A 23,171-nucleotide genomic window follows, 5' to 3' on the forward strand; every position below is an offset into this window, starting at 1 on the left:
AGTTAATTACTTTAGCATTGCCATGCTCATCTAAGAGAATGTTTTCAAGTTTTAAATCACGATGACAGATTTTGTGTTTGTGACAGTAATAAACAGCGGTAGCAACCTGACGAAATATACGCCGCGCTTCATCCTCACTTAGCACCTTTCTTTCGGATAGATAATCATAAAGTTCACCGCCAGCGGCAAATTCCATGACTAAAACCATTTTTTCACGATTTTCAAATACTTTAATGAATAAAATAAATAAGTTTTAAGTAAGAGGCAAATATTCACATAAATTACCTTCATATATGTGAATAATATTTGGATGCTGCACTGAGCTCATAATTTGCACCTCCCGTCGTATGCGAACTAAATCTGCTTCTGCTTCAATTTTACATTTTTTTATTGTCTTAATAGCAACCTCTTGACCAGTTTCTTTATTAATACCTAATTGCACCTTACCGTATGTACCCTGCCCCAGTTTCTTTATAATATCAAATCTATAAGATTTAATATAATTTTATGAACAACACTTCTTAATGGGAATTGAAATTTATTTACCTCTGTCTAAGTTTTTTTCTGTGATTGTTCATTTTAACATCGCCCGTATTCGCAATGCCGCTCATTATATTATCTATTTGATCCTGTGGTATACCTGATGGATGTGCCGCCAAATGAGCAGCAGCGGCATCCACATTACCAACGTCAGCTTCTGGATTTCCGATTGCCATTTCTCAAATTGTATATGTAAATTTTACTAGAATTGAGAACAAGAAGAAGAATATGCAAATTAATAGAATACTTAATTTACTAAGAAGATAACATAGTAAAGGGTTTAATAAGTATTTTTGCAACAAACTTAATTACGAGTACCAACAAATTATTTACAAATCAACAATCAATACGGCTTCAGACGTTATAAGGAGAATCATTATTGTCTTACAAGTTTAGTTTTCTTGCAATGCAGCGTAGATAGCACAGTTTACAATCAAACCTCAAAAGTATCTCTTTAAGTATCTACTTTTGCAACTACTTTTCTGCAATAAGAAGACAACAGTGCGAGCAACACAGTTTGCTCCACTTTTTACATTTTAATTATTTTCAGAGTCAGAGTCATCGTTTTTGCTGTTCTTGTTCTTATTCTTGTTTTTTTTTTTTAATATTTTTTTTTTTGTTGAAGTACTGTTGACAATTAAATTGCAATTAGAAATTAAATAAAAAGTGCAGGAAGTCAGATTAAGTTGCGGAGCACGCTACTTTCTTAAGACGAACCCAACCAATTCTTCCTGCGAATTTCGTGTCAGGTTTGAATCAATTAAAACTTTTTGCACTTATCCAAAGGTCTTCAGAGTCTAATAGGGTACTAATTATCTACTGAATGAGAATAAATTAGATTGTTGTAATTAAAATTAGCGTTTTTTTTTTAAATTTACTTTGAAATGCAAGATTTAATAAATAAGTTTTTGAATTCAGTTAATATTTTTAGATTTTCTACATAAGTAGGAATTATACAGTGAAAACTTTATTAAACTCACACTCTCAACAATTGATATTTCTCTTAAAAGTACAATGTTGCTAGTTCCCTATTCTCATATATCATATGAAATACATTCTTCTAAATTAATAGTTCTTACAAGCAGACAAAATTGTTGTTCTCGTTCGAGTCTTCACTTTATATATAAGTTTAAAAATTGTTAAGTAAAAACAGTTAGTCTAGGCGGGTTACTGGGGTATTCTTTCTAATCGTAAACATATATTACATAGCATATATTTTTCAACGAATTAATTTTTGATTTAATGTAGTTTTTTTTAGTTAGATAGTTATCTTAAACGGATAAAATCGCTGATTTTGTGATGCATTCATACATTTATTAGAGTTTTCACTGTAGATACACGTATTATAATCAGTAGGATGTGGTTGGTAAAATCAGTTTATGAGATCTATTAATACTTTTGAATGGTATTGATGCTACATTTTCGATTCCAATTAGATAATTGATTGTCTTTGTAGGTAGTACAGTTAGATCTTGTCTGGGCTGCGTAGATAACTTTGTTCCGAAAGCTCCTCGAAATTATTTAACTTTACTTAAAATGGCTGTTTTCTGTTTCCAAAAATCGATAAGCGTACAATAAGTTATGTAATATGCGAAAACTGACAGGCTATCCTTCTTAGCACTATCTAATCTTAGAGTAATCACTCTCCGCACGGGGAGGTACGCAGATCTTAGATCAATCACTGAATAATTATGAAGCTTATAGGGAATACATAAATTAGTCAATGAGATGGGTGGGACCCTGCAGTACCCCAGCTATCAGTAAAAGTGCCCAGTTGCTGACTCGAAAAAAGCATCAACATATATACATAGATACAATAAGCAGAAAATTATTTACGATTATTGTATATGAAGTACTTATAAAATTTTTTTCTACTAGCAAAAGCTAGCATTTATTATCCATATATATTATATCCTGAATTGCGTAGCTATGATTGTGGCAGAGAAAGTAATATACTACCAAAAACACGTTTGGCAATGTGTTATGTATAGATTATATTGGAAGTAGGCCTATACCCAACCCATATCCCACTCTGCATACGCCAAAGGACAAAACTGAGAGCAATACTAAGATATCAAGATTATAAAATATTAAATTAATTTCAATATTAAAAAAAACAAAAATTATAATAATTTAAGAATTGAAAAAAAATAACATTCCATTTGCAATATTTACAGAGATACAAATGTCACAGAAATTTCTACCTAGCAAAATTATAGATGCATATAAAAATTACTATATCCATTACTATCTATTATCTTTTAATCTATCTATCTATTATATCTATTACTATATATATACTTAATTTAAATAACTGAAATCGGACCTACATTTGTCCAACACGATTTCCGAACGAGTACCTCTACGTTCTTACGTTTTATATGCTTCGTTCATCAGGGACTACCTAGTTTTATGTCTGCTTTTACGTAGCTTGCGTACAATAACAGAATCGCATGTCCTCACTTATGAAGCTAAAAAGTTTTACGTAAAAGTTTTCTCTCGAAGCAGAATATAAAATAAAATTATAAATATATATATATATTAATAAAAGAAAAATAATTTTTTTCTAAATAAACAAATTTATCATAGGAAAAATTAATACATTTATATATACATACCATATGTATAATACGTTCAATAATAATTTCATAACACATGGTAACTCTATTTCTATCATTATGTACTGCATACTTTACTAATTCGTATGTGATATAAATGTGCTGCAAATTACAAAACTGTGAAGAATCTGGATTATATCTAAGAAAAGTAATGCCAATTTATGGTAAATTGTAGAACTAGAAAATTATGGAATACTTGTATGTTGTACAAGTTGTTGGAATCTGTGTAATGCAGATATGGTAAAAAAATAGTAGCTTAACAAAGACAGAAAGAGAAGAAAAAGAACATAATAATCATAAATAATTCAAGTGAAAAATTCTTCAGAAATTCCAGACAGAATCTGCTAAATGCTATTAACCTATTAGATATGCAACTAGTGTCGTTAGATGGCATTGATTAAGTAGTAAGTACAGCAATTAAAAATTAAGTTGTTAAATGAGTTAGAAGAATGACTTCATTAAACTCGCGGTAAACTTGTATATATAAAAGAATTGATTTTTTATTGAACTGTATAATTCAAAGAAGAGTATATGGTATAGTGATGTGAATTAACTACAAGTAGCAAAAATTTATTTTATTTATATAAAATAAACAAACACAATGTTGACAAACTGTATATGCTTTTGCAGGAAAGTTCCTTTACCATGCTGTATTCGTTGATCCTTACTTTGTATTATAAATACAACTCTTGCTCCAATGGAATTATATATGATTTTCGATCTTGACAATAGCTCTTCTTGTTAAAGGAGTAATTTCATTGATATTTTACTTTCCATGGAATTTATTTCTTAACAAGTCTGGGTTAATAGTTGCTGAGAATAGAGAGGATTACTTAGACCGACTGTTTTTGTTTAACTTATTTCAGTTTATAGGCACGTTCTGCATATTATGTTTTCAGTAACAAACCTATCTATTTTAGACACATGCAGTTATATATCTTAAAGCTCAACTGATTTGTGACTTTTTCCCATTAAGGTTACAATTTTTTTAAATTTAGATCATTGACAGATTTATATTTGCCCCATCTCACCTAATTTCATAATCTATATTAATAACATCTATATTCCCCTGATTATACAAACTGTTTGGGTTGTATTCCCTATTTGGTCACTGCTGGATAGATTTTTTATGAGTTTTTAAGTTGGATAACGACAATAAAAGGTATTATTTTTGGGGTAGTATAAAAATACAGTTACATCAAATATAAAATATATGTAATAATATAAAATATATGTAATATTATAAATATAAAACAGTTCGATTTTATATTGCGGCTATTTTTGTAATAAATATAATTTGATCGGCTATAAAGATTACAAACACTAATGTATAATGAAAAGTATATTGGGTTGGAACCCGCTGTTATATGTTATAAATATTAGAAAGGACAGTAGTGATAATGTTTTAGATCTGATGTGTAATTTCTGGAGAGTAATTTCTAAGCAAGCAATAGGTCTGTTTCACAAGCTACTCGTAGTAACTATGAGTTCCACCAGCAAATCGAGTAAATGAGCGTATCTAGGAGCGTAACATCCCTGTCGAAATTTGATTATGCTATATACACTTTATTCGTACATTTTATTTCAAGTAAAGTTTGTATCAATGTGTAAATCAGCTGTTTTGGTTTAAATTTAAATTTTTATATTGTTTATTTGTGCGGCATTGCTGTTCCGACCAGACTTAACACAAAGCTGAAAATCTGTGTAAAGAGCGTTGTGTGTTACTCGAGTTTTACTATGATGAACAAACCAAATAGCTCAGAGATATTATCTGTGTTAAGATTACACGCCTCATTCGACAAAATTGAAGCCGATTGTAGGTATTCGACTCATTTTCTGGCAATTATAGGATACGAACAGATATAATGAGCAAAAGTTTGTGTACGCATTTCACAAAATATGCAGTTCTCGGTGTCCCAACTTTGAAAGGTGGTAGTTAACAGGATCATGTTTAGATAAGAAAACAGTGATTAAATATTTAAATGTAAGTATGTATATAAATTCAAATTTGAATGTTTTTAGTGATATACTCAGATTTGTAAATATAAAATATTGGACTTAATGGACTTATAAATGATATAGTATCAGTAATTAATTTATCGTAATTCTATAATTAAGATATTTTTGTATTATGTGTTTAAAAGCTATATACTTTCCATTTGAAGAATAAGTATTTTTATAAGTACATATGTTATATTTAAATATATCTATTGATATTGTACTAATTTTATTATTTAGGATTAAAATTTATACAACTTAATAAAGAAAAACAAACTGTTAAAAGTATACTTTATTATCATGTAAGACATTAATTTCAGTCTTGCAAGGCGCCGTTTTGAAGAATATATATATGTATTTTCTATATTATTTCCAATATATTTGTATGTTATATTTAAAATTTGTTGCTCACTAAAATGAAAATAAAAATATACTTTTATTCTATAGTAAATGGAAAAGATGACATTTTAAAACATACAAACACAGTGTTATATAAACAGACAAGACTACAAAGAGTTCTACAGAGAAGCAATAGTAAACACTAAACAGAAAATAATTACATTTCATTAGCAGTTGAAGATTGTTGGAAGATACTTAAGTGTGCTATCTAAAAGTAGCAAATGACTCTGATACATTTAAGAACAGACAAGAACAAAATTTCAGAGTAAAATGAAAAGAAGTAATTGAATTCCTGTTGGTATTTCGTTCCAAAAAAAAGTATATAAATAAATGAACGAAATAAAAACATTAAAAAGTAAATAAAAAATTAAATTAAATTTTTTAAGTGCACTGAACTCGAGAGATGGTGCTGCGCTGAAATCGTTTGGTAAGAATCTGTTAACGTTGATCTTGGTTAGCTTTCGTGTCTAAAGACGAGAATATATGTTTTATTTTACTGCATGATTTATGTACATGTATCATTTAGGTACAAGTACATACGAGTATCTGAAATGTATAGTTTCAACCGCAGCTGATTTGCAGTCGTGTGAGTCGAGTCGTCTGTCTGTAAACTTGGGGCGCATTGGCGCGTGCATATTGCAAAATATGAACACGCGCAGACACGGAAATTAAAAAAAAAATTCTTTATATTTTTTCAATTTAAAGGAAACAAATTACATATAATGTAAGTAGTATATCCACATATGGAAACTAATCGTAATAGAGAAAATTTATTTTATTAAGTTGTTAATTTTTCTGGGTCAACTCGGTTAGCAACTGTATAATATGGTATCAAATCAAATTACTTATAAATAAAATGCTATTACTTAAGATCATTATTATATATTCGGAATACTCAAAATTCATTGAAAGCTGTCTATAGCGGATCTCTATTGTTATTTTATGTAATGTTCTTTGCCGTGGAGGCTTAGCACTACAGTGCTCAAAAAACACACGTATTAATAAAAAGCGTCAATCAACCGCCCATTAGAATCTCCTAGTAATTCCGCGGGTGCCAATGAAGAAATATGTGCAAGACATAACTTCCACCTTGGTTTGATGTAAAGCGTACCTACTAGCCCCTGCTGATCTTTGGGTCACAGCACCCGGTGATGAAAACGTACTTCACGCCAAATGAATGAACCATTCTAGGTATTAACCGCAGCCCAACCACAAGTGGTCAGCACAGCCGAACTGTTGGTCGCCAGATACATCTCTAGTGAAATGTCGCAGGCTGGGCCAACACTTACTAGCATGCACACTTTTTACACAAGTGTCGGTATGGCACCGGGATTTTAGTCGCTTTTTACGACAGCTGTGCCTCACCTCCGGAATATTTTAACCCTTTTATCACAGGGGGCTGTCAAGAAGTCTGTCCGTTAAAAACACATACTTATTTTATATGAATAATAAAATCTGGAGTAGCAATTTTGCTCCATTGCACGATTAAAAGAACATCCGTTTATGAGAACAGCTGTTTACAAGTTTTCACTTTATGTCTTACAAAAAATAGACAGTAGTCTATCTGTGGTATTACAACAAGGTATTATTCTCGTTCAAGTGAGCTTTGGTGGACAATGCTGTCATCTTTTTGATATTATATACTCAGGTTAGGTTAGGTTAGGCTATACCGATGATCTCTAGGAGATTCTCTTAGGCTTATTGGTCCATTGTGTTGCCGTATATATGGAAAACTTAATGTTATTATATATTAATGATCTTGTCACTTCCAATTTGATAAACAGTGTTGCAGCGAGTTTTTTTTTATTTAAGTTTTGAGTTTATATTCCATCTTTATATTCTTGCAATTTAATATATATGAAAAAATATTTATTTCAATTTTAACCTATTTCAAATATTTAGTTAATTATTCTAGTTAGAATTTTTTAAAACAATGAACAAAATTTATTTTTTTGACTTCAAGAAATTGTGATATATCTTTATTTACATTTGGACAGATAGGTACATCAAGAATATGTTCATTATTCATTTATCATAAGTATTTAAAAATAAAATTTCAGGAAAATATATAGTAGCATTACTTGTCATGTTTAACTGTGGACAGAAATTATTTTTAATACTCGTATGTATGATAAAACTAAATCGAAACGCCCTACTTTCAGTTGAAAATAAAACAGCGAACTTTTGTTGAGGGAATTTTCATTATTATGTCATAACTTATCTTTAAAGTTCAGCATCAGTAAGTAATTCTGTAATTCTTAGAATGAATAAAATCAGATTGCGTTAAATGTAAAACTTAATAATTAAGTTAAATATATCGTAGAGCAGAAACCACCTACGTACGTGCCATACTATAGGAATTCATCACAAATGCATTTAAGTTTATTTTAAATTTGAGATTTTTTTTTTGTTACTTTTTCTATTGTTTGTTAAAATATTTTTATTTATTTACAAAAAAAAAAAAAATAATATTTGCATTTGCATTGACATTTAAATAAGAAGCCGACATAAATTGTTTAATTTTATTTCCATTTTTAATTTTATGATATGATTTTTTTCTATGATATGTGAAATATTTCGCGGATTTAACATTAAGAGAAATCTTTTTATTTTCGTTTACTTTTTTAATTTATTAATTTATATTTAAACAACGCATGACAAATAAGAGGTCAGTACACTAATAATTTATTTTAATTGTTAAATTTGGTACAATTGACATAAAGTCTATGTCATTTAATAAAAAGTTGTCACATTTAATTCAATTTTATTTAAATTGCAACCAAAAATTTATAGTTAAAAAAGGATTTAAAAAGAAAAAACTACAATTTTATATTAGGAGAAGTGTATCATTATTTTGGTGAAAAGTTTTTTATTCAAATTGTTGGAAAGTTAAAGAAATTTTGAAAATAATATTCAAAATTGCAAATGTAAACTCTCAAATTTATTTGAACTTAAATTATTAAATTAAAATTTTATTTTACTTAATATTTTTATTTGAAAAGTTTTTTTACAGCAAAAAGTTTGATCGCTGAGCATGCAATTCACGTACGCATACGAGAAAAATTTAGTTAAAAAAACATAGAGTAAAATCAAACAAATTTAATGCAAATATTTTAAATTCAATTTCTAGTAACAATCATTGAATATATAAAAGTTTTAATCAAAAATGTTATTGTTAGATATTTTTGAATGAAAGTTTTTTCGACTGCATTTCATGTGCAAAACATAAAAATATCTATGAACATATAAAACGTGAAGGTGCGGTGGTCTAAGATGGAAAAAAAATAACAACTGGGAATATCTTAGTTCTATAAGATATTTTTTATTTTATTACTCAGCAAATAAAACATTATTCACCTAATAAAAATAAGTTTAAATACTAATAAAAAAATGTTAAACTAAAAATACCTTTCTTAAGAAGTTGTAAGAAGCACTTTAGTCATATAATAATTGTGGTAGATACAACTATTTAATCAGATACTATTCTTGAGACTTAAACACAATAAATTATAACAGTAAGCTTCAGTATAGAAATTTAAAAAACAGAAGATTTCAAGGACTTCAAAGAGTTATATTATTTATGTGTCCAAATATCGAGTTATGTAGCAACTGAAGCTTCGTCACTGTTATGGCAACATAACCATTTTCACAGCTATAGACCCATACCCAAGGGTTGCATATTTTAAACATGTTTAAATTTCTTTTTATAATTACATTAAATATATTAAATTAAATATATACAACAAAAAAACAATATGATACAATATATCTACAATAAACAATATATCTACCATATACAATATATCTACAATATACAATATATCTACAATATATAATATATCTACAATATACAATATATCTACAAAATTCAATATATCTGCAATATATCTACAATATAACTACAATATATCTACAATATATCTGCAATATATCTACAATATATCTGCAATATATCTACAATATATCTTCAATATATCTGCAATATATCTACAATATATCTGCAATATATCTACAATATATCTGCAATATATCTACAATATATCTACAATATATCTACAATATACAATATATCTACAATATGCAATATATCTAGAAAATACAATATATCTACAATATACAATATATCTACAATATGCAATATATCTACAATATACAATATATCTACAATATACAATATATCTTCAATATACAAAATATCTACAATAGTCAATACATCTAGAATATACTTTATATCTACTACAGATATAGATTGTATCTTAAATACAATACTGTTTGGGATTGAAAGATTTTAATACATATCTTTGAACATCAAATTGAACTCAAAAAACCGGAAAAATTTGGAAACACTAGATAAGAATATGAATTCAAGATTAATATTTTGATACATTTTTAATAAAGGACGGGTTTTTGATTTATTTTACTTAAATGAAACAAAATGTGTAAAATTGATCATACACTAGAAAATTAGGATATAATAGTATATAATATTATTGTTGGATATGTCGACATTCATACTTTTTTTAAAGCAAAGTATGAAATAAGTTTTCAGATCAGTAGATTTTAACGTCTTTATAATAGTTGCAAGACTTACTTAAGTATTGACTTAAGTTCAAGAACTATTAACAAGATATGATAATTAATGAACATAATGTGTAATGAACTTATTATAATAAAAAAATAAAATAAATTTATAGAGCAGATGATTCTAAAAACCCACAAGTTTTATCTACTGAGTATTAAAAAGTTAAGATGCAATTAATAACAAATTAATACTATTTTCAAAGTAATAAATAAAAGAAATAGATATATTATGTCTGCCTTATATATTTCCAAGAGCAGTTGTAATAATACTCCACTCTGATGAAAAAATCAAACTAACTTCGAAACGTCGCCGATATTTTTATATAGGACTATATAAAAATGAAAACAAGCTTTTATTTGTTTATTTTAGTTATTATATATATTAAGAAAGTTGTCACTGACTGCATGTGTAAGTAAAGTAAAGGAGTTTATATATAAAAGATATGAACTTAATTTCTGAAAAAGTATACACATTTTATGAAGTACGGATTTCGAATTATCATATTACATACACCAGATCGTATTCAAATGTTTCTATACACGTGTGACATATACAAAAATAGAGGGATAGTCAATAGCGGAAATTTTGTACTGCAATAATTTAGCTCAATGTAAATATATAGTAGTATTGGCACCTCAGGGCATTACCATTAGCGAAATATCTAACTGCTAAATACCTAGATTTCTTTTAAGTTCGACATTTGGTAATAAAAAAGAAAATATAAATCTGATCTATTTAAATTAATTAAATTAAATTAATTTTATCTTATTAAAAGTACAAAGTAGTATTGCCACCTTAGGGTATTACCAATAGTCGAACACCTAATTGCAAAATATCTAGCGTTATTTTAATCGTCGACATTTGGTAATATGAATAAATATAATTCGAGGATCTGGTCCATTTTAATTACTAAGTAACCAGCGAGTTCGATAATTTATCTTAATGTAAGTAGAGAGTTTTATTGTTACCTTGGGCATAGTAGAACATTTATTTACTAAATGTCAAGCTCTAATCTAGTCTTGACATTTGGTAATATAAAAGCGGGAACTATTAAAAACGGATAATAAAAGAACATAATTCAAGGAACTGTTACGTTTTGTCACAGAATAAAAATACAATTAGCTTTACAAGCAGAAGAATACGCTCAATCTGTAATTGAAGTGCCAAATAGATTTTATTCTCTTTTCGCAATTTGAAAATTAAATCAAACAAAACAACTAGGAAGTATTATTTTATTTTAATAAACCCTAAATTTTTAGTTTGTTAGTATACATCTAATAAATAATAATTGTGAATAGGCATATTAGATCATGGCTGTCCAGACCAGATAAGATTGCGGGCCAATTAAAATCACTGAATAGGTTGGAGTGTTGCAGGAATAAATACATACGTTCATAATTTCGTCGGAGAAAAATAAAAATACGAGGATTAATTATTAATTTATCTTTTACAATTCTATCAATATCAACTTTATTCATATTAGTTGTCACCATACGAAAAATATCTTATTTTTAAAGTAATTACTTACGACTTTGGATACGAGTTCTTTGAACTACTTGTACAAAGAAATATATACTAAAGTATTTGTCAATTAAGTAAATGAACGTGAAGTGTAATAAATTATTTAAAACATTTTCATTCATTTACTTTGGATATCATAAAAATAAAATAATGTAGTTACCCAAAAATATAACAAAGAAAAATTTATCCAATTTTGGTACATTCGAAACATTTTGCGGGCCGCACAAAGATTAACAGCAGGTCGCATGAGACCCGCGGACCGTGCTTTGTACAGCATGTGTATTAAATTATTTAACAAACTTTAGCAATACTGACGGAAACGAATACGTGGGCAAACTAGCCGGGAAAGGAGCAGCCACACCGATGATGGGACCGGAAACTTTTTGTGGACTAAGACATAGTACGCTTCTTTCTCTCATAATAATTAAAGAGAACCAGAATAAAAAGTATTACTGGTATAATATACCAGGATTAAAACAATCCAAATCACATAATGGTACCTATAACAATAAAAGATATTAGGATTGTCTGAACCTATCAAAATAAAAGCTTAGAATCATCACAGGAATTCTAACAGGGCACTGTAAACTGAAATACCACCTTACCAGACAGTGTATACTTACGAATGCAAATTGTAGATTCTGTGTAGAGAATGAGAAGTCGGCCACACATGTGCTGTTAGAATGCCCTGCGCTAATGCACATACAAAATACTTCAAGGAATGTATATTCTTACTGAAGAGACAATAAAACTCTGTAAATTAGGTTCTATACTACTTTTTATTGACGCAACAGGACTTAAAGTCCTATTCTAGGGGGCACAATAGACCCGACGGTCGTAGTGCCACATCCCGTAACAATAACAATAATGTTAGATTATTTGTGACATAGTTATTTTCAGTTGTTATGACACGATAAGTCGTTTAATCGATATCTGTAGATCAATATGCAAGCAGATCTCGCATTTTTGAGAGATCTCTTATGTAAAATTTTTTTGTTTTTAATAATTTTTATATATGTTTAATAATTGAACGGGATTATGAAAATCATATCTAAAAAATTTGAACAATTTGTATCTAAACTAAAAATGAATGATATATTGCATGTGTATTGCGTCAAAACGAGAAAGGCTAGGCAAGTGGCGCCCATTTAAATATTTTGCAAATAAATTTTTGAAATAAGTCAAGTCAAAACCTTTGAAACTGACGCCAGTTAAAATAAGAATTAATGTGCTGTTCTATCATTACGAAATTTGTTGGTAATAAATAATTGAAATTTATTTAAGAGATATATAATTTATGTAAGTGTTGTAAGCACAATTCTTTATATAAGTATATACTCTTTGTTTACCGTTAATATATAAATTTAATCCACATTTGTAAAAGTACGCCTGCCTTGTACAAATCTTTTGCTGCATCAATTTTATAAGGAAATACGCTGTTCGGCCATTTTAGATTTGTTGCCAAAAAAGTGTACTAAGAAATCAACTCATGGCAAAATACATATATTTCACAAAATTATATTATTTTTTTTTGGTTTTTTTTTTTTTGAAATTATTTTATTATATGTTTGTAATCAAATGTAGATTCAATAGCGTAGCTATAATAATTGTGAAATAAATCGATTTATTTGATGTACGATTTTCGAAAAGCACTAATATCTAACGTATTTAACAAGATGGAAATTTTATGGTATTTTAATGCAACTTTCGGTTACAATTTAGTAGCACATTTATTGTATTAAATGAAGTAGATACATATATACATTTGAGTATTTAGTATATAACACGGATGTATTCTAGATATATACATATATAAGTCCGAAAGAATATTTATTTTTAAAAATAACTTTTAGCTAACATCACGCAAGACTTTTTCACTGAAGGAAAACGTTTTTAAAGTGAATGCCGCATTCAACCAAACTATATAAAAAATAATTAAAAAAAAAAAAAAACAAGAAAAAAACAAGCAAGGCATTAAAAATTAAAAAATCACATCACATCACATCACCGAGATATAAGATAGAATTCTATTATAGATACACACTCGTTAGTTTTGGGCTTTTCTTTTTTGATTGGTAATCTATTATTATTTTAATCAAAATATAAACCGCATTTGCTCAGCTGATTTACACACATTTATTTGAAAATTATTCACCAGTTAATATTTTTATAAATTAAAACTTTATTAAAATTGCTAAATTATTTGAATTTAATTTAATTTAATTTTTATTTTTCATATAAAACTTTTATATAAAATATTTTATCCGATTTTGTACACGATATTGCACTCGTGTTCTCTACGCGTAGTCGAAAAATTCTGTTTTTAATTTGGCTGACTCGAATGTGAATCTACTGATCGAAGAGGAAAATTGTCCTAAAAATAAATTGAGAGTAAGGGAATATTTATTTTCAGACACGAAATTTTCAAATAATGATCATTAACGACGTGGTCTTGGGCACAAACGTGAGTGTATATTGGTTAAAGAGCCGAATTCGAGAACTATGCGATATCTTCTACAGCTCAGTTAGTTGGTACGTTGAAGAAAAGTCAAAAGAAATTTTTTGAGTAAATTAGGGGAGTAAGCATGAGTATCTGAAATGGGATCGTCGTATTTGCGGAGCATATAAAGGCGAGTCGCGTGTGCAATATATTGTACAATCTTCCAAAATATTGTTTATCTAAAATAGTGTTAAAGATAATCTGAGTTTTCAAATGAAAGGAATTGTGGGATGATAACATGAAAGAATAAACATTTTTATTACACATATAAATTATAACGTAAAGACAATATATACGCTTTAAATATCTAATCGGTTGTTAAAATTAAAGTTTAATTGAAAAAAAAAAATGTTTCTTAAATTGAATATCTTATTTATTAAGTATTTTAAAGAAAGAATATTAAAAAAAAACTTTGAAATAATTGTTAATTTATATAAATAATTGAAACAATTGTTTAAACTTATCTAAATTTAAATAATTAATATTTAAATAATTTTAAATTTAAATAAATAATATTTAATATTTTTGAATTTCATATGTATTATTATTTAATTTAAATAATAATATTAAATTTAAATTATTAAAAAAGACGGTTATCGAATGTAATTTTATCTATAAAAAAAATGGAACATTAGTGTAGTTAAGTAAATAGCACATTTTTAATTAAAAGCTTTTAAAAATGTTTTTCAAACAGAAGTGAACTACAACAACAAAAATTCATTTTATATTATTTTAATTAATTGAATTTTTGGCTGACCATACAGCTGCTTCGAGTATTGCCAAATATTCATCATCAGTGGTCTTGGAAATAATTCTTGCATTTAATTATTTGTAAATAATTACTTTGAGACTGCAAGTACCAGGAATCGAACTCGTGTCCTGCCAAATTTGAAGCACAGAGTCAGCGCACCTTAGCCAACTGATCCAAAGCCGTACTTGATTTTTGTGTTCGCACAATTTTCTATAGTTTTGTTAATTTGCTGTAAAAGTTTATTAACAAATCTACTTGCTGTATTATATTATAACGAATTCATAAACCAGCTGTAGAATAATTGAATTAATTAATTATATTTTTAATTTTAATTGTTAAATTAAAAGCTTTTATGTCCTATGACAAGAACTCTATTTAGTATTGGAATGGAAACATTTCAAATCCACATATATAATATTTGATCTAGTGAGTTTTTATGCTGTCCATACAGGTATTTTGGATGCTGGCAAATATCTATCACCAAAGATCAGAGAAAGTGAGATCTATACTGGAAGTGTTAGGAATTGAAAAATGCCTGACTTGAACCGTGAACTCGTGGATTACAAAGCCAAAAAAAGCCTAAAATTTTTTCTGCATTTTTTTGTGAAGTTTTTTTTTTTGCTTTTTAATAATAAGAGACTTTTCATTATTTTCTACTTTTTTGGTAAAATTAATTATCACTTTGATACATATTTTCAAGTAAAGTTGAGCATTAACTGCATGCATAAGTGAACTGGAGCGATTTAGTTTGTACTTGATATGAATTAAATTTAGTACGACAATTTATATGTGGTATGAAATTTTCAATGTGCGATTCACTTAAGTAATTTGTATTGAAATGATTAAAATTTTAATCAAATTAAAATTATTTTAAGATTTGGGTTAAATATAGAATCTATTTTCGATTAAGTCCACGTTGACTGCAAATGTAAATATTAGTTTTTGTTTATTTTATATATGTATTTTATATATATATATATTTCATATATATATATATTTCATATATATATATATTTCATATATATATATATTTCATATATATATATATATATATGTCAAAATACAAAAGCTTCGTGGCAATCGTACATAAATAAAAACCAATTATCTTTCTGTTCTATTACTGAATAGTTTAAAGAGTATCGGGGTAGTGAATAGATCACATAAATATATTCTTAATTAGAAATATAAGAAGAAAATTAGAAGTTTTGAGTTATTGAAACGAAAAAAGTTATAATAATATTTTATCTAATGCACCTGTGATTTTTATAATGTATTTTATTTTATAATATTTATTTCTATTTTAAAATTTGTAGACATTATCTTCTTTATTTTACGAACATCTTCACAAATTTTAAATAAAGGGTATATACATAACTACATAACATAACAACATAACTGTGATGCCCGCTAAAAAAAAGTCATTTAACATGCCTATGATTTCAAGTGCTTGGTCGATCATATTGGTTTTTCGCTAAAAACTATGACCCAACGATCGCAGAACACTCGCAAGTATAATTAAAAAAAAAAGCTGATGTAAACAAAATGAGTAAGTATAGTGGCATTAACTTCCAGAAATAAAACTATTAGGGTATCTTTAATGTGCATTTTTTAAATTACAAATTCTTTACGATTATTTAAAAGGAAATACCGAATAATTTCATTTTCGAAATTAATCATAGATATAGTGCTTTCTATGACAATTGATAATTGTAACAAAGTGTTTCTCTTGATTTTAAAGATTAATAGAGTATAACCCTAGACATAAATTGTTCAAAAAATGTAACTAAATGGGTTGATATTTGTGTATTGAAGGAATTCTAAAGTATGTTGTCATATATCAAATTATATATTTTATATGGATATGGATTTTATATTATTTTAAAAAATTTTGGATTTCATACGAGGGAAATATGTGAGGAAATATTTATTAAAAATGTTAGAACAATATTTAATTTAGCATAATATTATTTCAGAACAAGAAAAACACAAATATTAAAATACATTTCCTAATACAATATTTACTGCATAGTTTGTCTAATTTTTCCGCAATATTCGCAAATAAACAATATAGTAAAATTGTGTCAAAAATCACCATGGCGTAAGGAAAATTAAGTTAAAATAAATGAAAACGAAACGAGATGAAATGCACAAAAATAAACTATGAAGAACGCAAGATCTTTTCCTTAATCAACGCAGATATAATTTGAATGCTAAAATACTTGCTCGCCTTCACAGCTGCGACTTCTGACTATTAGGAAGATGGGCGATATATTGTGGCACATTGTAGTGCGGGTATGTATATATGTGAAAATATATTTATGCAAACATTAAATTGTTTTCAACAAAAATTTGTAATTGCAAAATAAATATTTATTAAAGTTCGGATGTATATGAGTTTAATTTGCTAATAAATGAGGATCTGTATAATTTTATGGTTTAACATACAAACATGTACGAATCCAAACTTTGATATAAAATTTATAGTGTAGGAAAGTACAATTTTTCATGTTCATATCTATGAAACGTAAAATTTTATAATTTTATTACACAAATACAGAAATACACAAATGTTTCGCCAACATTCATATTTTTATACAACTTTCCAGTTGTGTGGCAAATTTTATATATCACATTTGCTTAAATTACGAATAAATTAAGCTATTATCCACTGAAAGTTGGGTGTTCATAAATTAGTTAAACAAAATACGTAAATACGTAGTAGAAATTGTAATATGAATAGTCAAGATATTAATTTAATAACTATTAATATTTAATTATCTAACAACAAATTATTTTTAAAAAATATCTCGTTTACTATTCCCATTATAAATGTTAAAATTATTATAAATAAAAATATTTATACAGGACGTTTAAATTCGGCTGGCGATTATCTGTTCCAAGAAACGTACAAAAACTATATGGGAGTAAGTCCAATTTTAATATTAAACAATATTTGTGGTGCCAGAGAAAACCCAATCTAAAATATATACAGTAATCCCCTCTTATAACGCGGTATCCTTATAACGCGATTTTAATCGCCCGTATAACACGGGCATTCCCTCATATAACGCGGGGATGTGTACAGTTCATAATTAGCTTCGCGTATCTTTGCACATATGTATACAAGGTATACGGGTATACGCCTATAACGCGTTTTCCCATAACGCCGAAGCACACTACCGCGTTATAGGGGTGCTTCGCGTACCTTTGCACGTATGTATACGGGGTATACGGGCATGCCCTTATAACGCGTTTTCCTATAACGCAGAACCAAACTATCGCGTTATAGGGGGAATCACTGTACAGTCAAAATATAGAGTTCAAAAAACCAATAAAAACCATATTAGGGGAGATCCGCTTTTAGTATTTATCGAAATACAGGTTGCCTAAGGGCCATGTTATATAGATTTTATAGAGTGCCATGGGCTCGTCATGAGCAAAATTGTTGTTGTTTTTAATGAAAAAAAAAAAAGAAAATAATTGAAAGTGAGAAAAAAAACAATATCGGTTCAAATTTGGTTATGAGAGCCGAGGCTATCTGTGTCTCGTCACTTAAGCAAAACAGTGTTATTCGGTCATAAATGTCTTTTGGAAGCAAACTATTAGCAAACTATCACAGATGTATGTCACTATATCTGTGACACTCTGCATAACATGTGTTTTTTTCAAAGTTAAAAAGAGACAATTTTTACGAGCCCATGACACTCTGCATAACGTGACCCTAAGCAAACTTCACCCAAAAAAATGAAGTCAAAAATACTTAGAATATTCTAAAACGTTTCATTCAAAGAACTTAAATTCTTTACTAGTTTTCAGTCCTATTTCAGTGAACTATTTTTAAGACATGAAGAGTGGGTACCCATCGTACCCACTGCCCTATATAGACTGATCCAAATCATCTATACAACATTAACATCTATACTACTGACAATTTTTTCAAGTTTTTCAGTGCTATTAGCGACCACTTTAATTTTCCAATTCTAGTGCTGTTTTCTTTTAATATTTATGCTGTAAGTCAGTAGTCTACTCGTTTTTTATGCCGTTTTGGAGAAATTCTTGTCTCTATCTTTTTTTTATTGTTTTCTTCATTGATTTATTTATTGAATTTTTATAAATAAAAATAGATAATCATTGTGCGAATCTTAAAAGTCTTATATTAGTGAGCAAGGATATTCATATTTATCAATGATTTTCTATTAAGGCGGTTTAGTGCAGTTGCAGAAGATAAATGCCGACCATGAAGATTTGGATGCGACTTGAGTCTCTCTCGGAATTTAGGTGTATATTGGCGAATAACTTCTTTAACAGTTATTAGACTTAGATCTTTGTGTAGATTTTTGTTGTTGACATACCATGAAGCGCACATAGCTTTTCAAAGAATTTTATTTTGTACTCTCTGTACAAAACTCTTCGTGTTATACGAGGAACACCACAGTTCTATACAATAGGTCCAAATTGACTTTAATATTGATGTCTCTATCTTTGACGCCTATTTTAATCCTTGTAGGTACTGATTTTATATACATATAAAAATTAGCATTTCCTTCTAATACGAGGGAGGGAATGTTTATTCATTGTTAATGATAACATTTAGTTAAATTTGAAAAAACTTGTATTATGCTATACATATCTTACAGATTAGATTTAAATTTGTAATAAGTCAAATTTTTTAGATAATAATTGAATCAATAATTAGACCGATTGTAAAAATTTATATATCTAGGTATATTTGTCAAATAGACATGCAGCATTAATTTGAAAAAGTTTTAATGATTTCTTATAAGTATTATATGTGAAGCCTAATTTAACTTAATACTAATTATATCATTAATATAATAACATAAATTTTGTATGTAAATAATATTTTTTACTTACCAAATATAGATAAACTATATTAAAATGATGATAAACTGCCTAAGCAATACAGGCGATACCACAATCTAAAAAATTTTAATTAAAGTTTAGTTATAATATATTTTTGTAATTTTTAAAATATGTTTAAATTACTATAAATATTTTATTATAATAAATAATTTTTTTAATGTAAATATATGAAGAGTTTGCTTGAGGGAAAATTTCAAACTGTTGAAATGCAATTAATTTTAACATAAAACAATGATTTTAATTTAATCCTTTGGTATAATATCTCAATAGGACTAAGATGATATTGACCCAAAAATTTATTTTCACGTGATTTTTTTTTTATTTTTCATATTTAAAGAGCCAAGTGACAATATAATCCGGAAAATTGTTTTAGCCTTTTCCATCAATTCGAGAGAAAAGATACAAAATATAAATAAACATAAGAAGAAAGCAATAAATCTCACTTAAGAAAACAAACAATTAAAAAAATGAACAGAAAATAAGATGTATTTTGGCAAGATTTTCATGGCACTTTTAAAAAAATTGAAATTAATTAGTGTTAATTTTATTCGTTATACACTTAACAAAATTGTTTTAAGTTAAAGATGCCGCAATAGTACTGCACTTTTAATTTATTTATTTATTTAATTTTTTTTTTGTATTACAGAACTCAGACAAGAGAAGTGACTGCAGGTTGAGGAAATCGAAATAGATTCGAAAGCATCGCTGATATATACATGCAATTACTATGAAATATTTTGGCACTTACAATCAAATTCATCGTATCTACGTTTCATTCGTATATACTATAACTAATACGATTTTATATAAATGGACAATATTTATCAAAATTATTCAAAGAATTTAAATTAACAGAGACAATATGGAAATTACACGAAATTATAATCAATTGTGTTTGCTTGACATTTAAAAATTAAATATATAAATATAACAAAATGACTTAACAATAAGGAAAAAGCCAAGTGGACATTTATATAGAATTTATTTATTTATTTCTATTTGAGCCAGTGCATTTCAGCACTTTTACTCTTTCTTAACTCGTGGTATTTTAAAAACCCCTCTTTACGCCTTGACTGGATTATTGTTTATCACTTCATCAGACTAAGCAATAATTGACTTCAGATCTGTATACCTCCCCGAGGAGCCTGTAACCATTCTGAGATTTGATAACGCGGTGTTGGTAAGTCTGTCAGTTTTCGTAAATAATTTCAGGGCTCTATTCTTTATGTATTTTTCGATCGGATCAATCTTGAGGTCTCTGAGGATGTCATTCGTCCTAATGTACCATGGTGCTTTGAAAAGTCTTCTCAGAGCCTGGCTTTGTGCAATTTCTAGCTGGCGAATAGTAGTGTTTGAAGCTTTGCTAAACGCTGCACATTCATATAGAAGCGACGGACGAATTATTTGGTTATATATCAGTTTCCTGTTCTTAGCATTGAGATTTTCATTTCTTAATAGCGATTGGAAGTGAAGAAGAATTTTGGCACAGCTAATTCTTTTCAGTTGAATGTGTTTAAGCCATGTAAATCGTTTGTCCAACGTGATACCGAGATATTTAACACTATCCACCCAGTTTATTACTATATCACCTACTCTCACTCTCGACGGATTCTGTCTCCACTTACGCGTTATAAACAGAGCCTTAGTTTTAGTACACACTCAGAAAATTATGCTTTAATCACATTATAGTTAAATTTTTTTAGAAAAATTTTAGCTCATGTGGTAAAGAAGACATGAAAACCAACATGTGATATGGTTGAACCAATATGTTGCGTCGAATTAGAATATTTTAACCTCCAATTTAGTTAAAATCTAGTTAAACGAAATTAACGAATCAACGAAATTATTTTTCTGAGTGTAATAATGCTGTCAGTTAATATTCACTGGTGTCCCATGGTATATTAGGAATGAAAGCATCCACCGAGATTTACAAATTCTCTTAGTTAAAGCTGAATTTGACAATATAAGAAAAAATACAATAAATGGCTGACAGAGTATAATAATCCCTTAGCAAAGAATCTCGCACTTCTCTCCAATACTTCCCTCCTAAGAAGAACTGACCGTACAGGTATTAGTTAAAATTCAATAGCTTCAAGTAGAAATCGCACTCTTTTTTTTAGTGATCTGATAAAATTCAACTACTTTCTTAATAAACCACCTAATATTCAGTTCAATGAAATTTAATTTAAAATTTAAATTGATTTAAGTGCGAAGATCCGTGATATAGGGTTCACTTATTTATTTTTATTGTAATATTATGTAATTACTGATAAGATTTTAAAACTTATTGTTAGGTTCATTGTAAGAAAAGACACAATAAATAAATCTATAACAATTAAAAAAAAATAAAAATAAAAATAAAAAAGGTTTAGGACTAGCAAGATTAAGACATTCCAATATGAAAGTTTATATCCTAAACATATATCTTCAAAAAATAATTCCCTTCATCAGCCGAGGAGGTTGGTTTTAAAACATGGATTTATATGAACTGGCGTGTGGTAACAAAGTGGCGTCTAAGCACTAGCATTTAACCTACGTATTATCCTCAAATTATTCACGTTCACTGTACGTCATGATCTGTCCCTGCGGGTAAGGGATTTAGAATATTCCCGCAGTAGATATGCTTGTCGTAGAAGGCGACTAAAATTCCGGTGCCAATCCGGTACTTGTATAGGAAGTACGTATGGTAGTAAGTGAGCAGGCACTTGCGCCATCAGACCAGAGATGATCCAACCTGGTACCATGGGGGTCAGTGGCCCGACAGCTCCGGCAGTGCTGATCATTGGCGTTGGACTCGTGGTGGCTGTGGTTGATACCCAAACTTACGCGGGAAGAATATTCAATTTTGGTTCACATTCGCCGTGGAGTTGCGGTTTCACCACCGGGTGCTACAGCCCATATTGTAGCAGAGGTTAAAGGTAGGCCTCGCTTTAAACCAAGATGGAAGTTATGACCTATACACATTTCTTCATTGGTACCTGTGGAAGTTAATTCCAAGGGGGCGCTTATTGACACTTTGTATCAAGACGTTTGCTTTTGAGTAACGTGATGTTAAGCCGTTGCAGGCAGGTAATCACGTAAAACACATAGAGACTTCTGTACGTCATGATCATTTTACCACTAACGTAATGTGAGACAAGGAAACCGATCTGTACTACTGCTTCTTCGGAGTGCATTAATAACGCTACTAAAGGGCTAAAGATAATATATGATACTCATATATTACTGCTTCTTCAGAGTGTACTAATAGTGTTAGTGAAGCACAAAATTTAATACATGATACCCATGTATTATTTTCTAATTCTTCACGTTCACTGTACACCATCATCACTCTACCACTAAACTAATGCGAGACAAAGAGAGAGATGTCTGGTACTG

General features: G+C 28.4%; 1 protein-coding gene across 6 annotated transcripts in view; it reads right to left on the reverse strand.

The window, feature by feature from the left end:
• The window catches only part of LOC119679474, a 93,971-nt gene that overhangs the window by 23,084 nt on the left and 47,716 nt on the right, over nucleotides 1-23,171 (reverse strand). For 4 of the 6 annotated variants that reach the window (XM_038091849.1, XM_038091854.1, XM_038091853.1 and 1 more), the window contains 4 exons: nucleotides 19,785-19,849; nucleotides 547-742; nucleotides 286-485; nucleotides 11-228 (listed from right to left, as the gene is read on the reverse strand). In XM_038091849.1, coding sequence (XP_037947777.1) covers nucleotides 11-228; nucleotides 286-485; nucleotides 547-716 — 588 coding nt within the window. In that variant the 5' untranslated portion in view covers nucleotides 717-742; nucleotides 19,785-19,849. Of the gene's footprint in view, nucleotides 1-10; nucleotides 229-285; nucleotides 486-546; nucleotides 743-13,007; nucleotides 13,204-19,784; nucleotides 19,850-23,171 lie in introns of those variants that run through there. The other 2 variants (XM_038091851.1, XM_038091850.1) reach the window with 2 other exon arrangements.

The sequence above is a fragment of the Teleopsis dalmanni genome, chromosome 2 (assembly GCF_002237135.1).
Source record: "Teleopsis dalmanni isolate 2A chromosome 2, ASM223713v2, whole genome shotgun sequence".
NCBI lineage: Eukaryota > Metazoa > Arthropoda > Insecta > Diptera > Diopsidae > Teleopsis > Teleopsis dalmanni.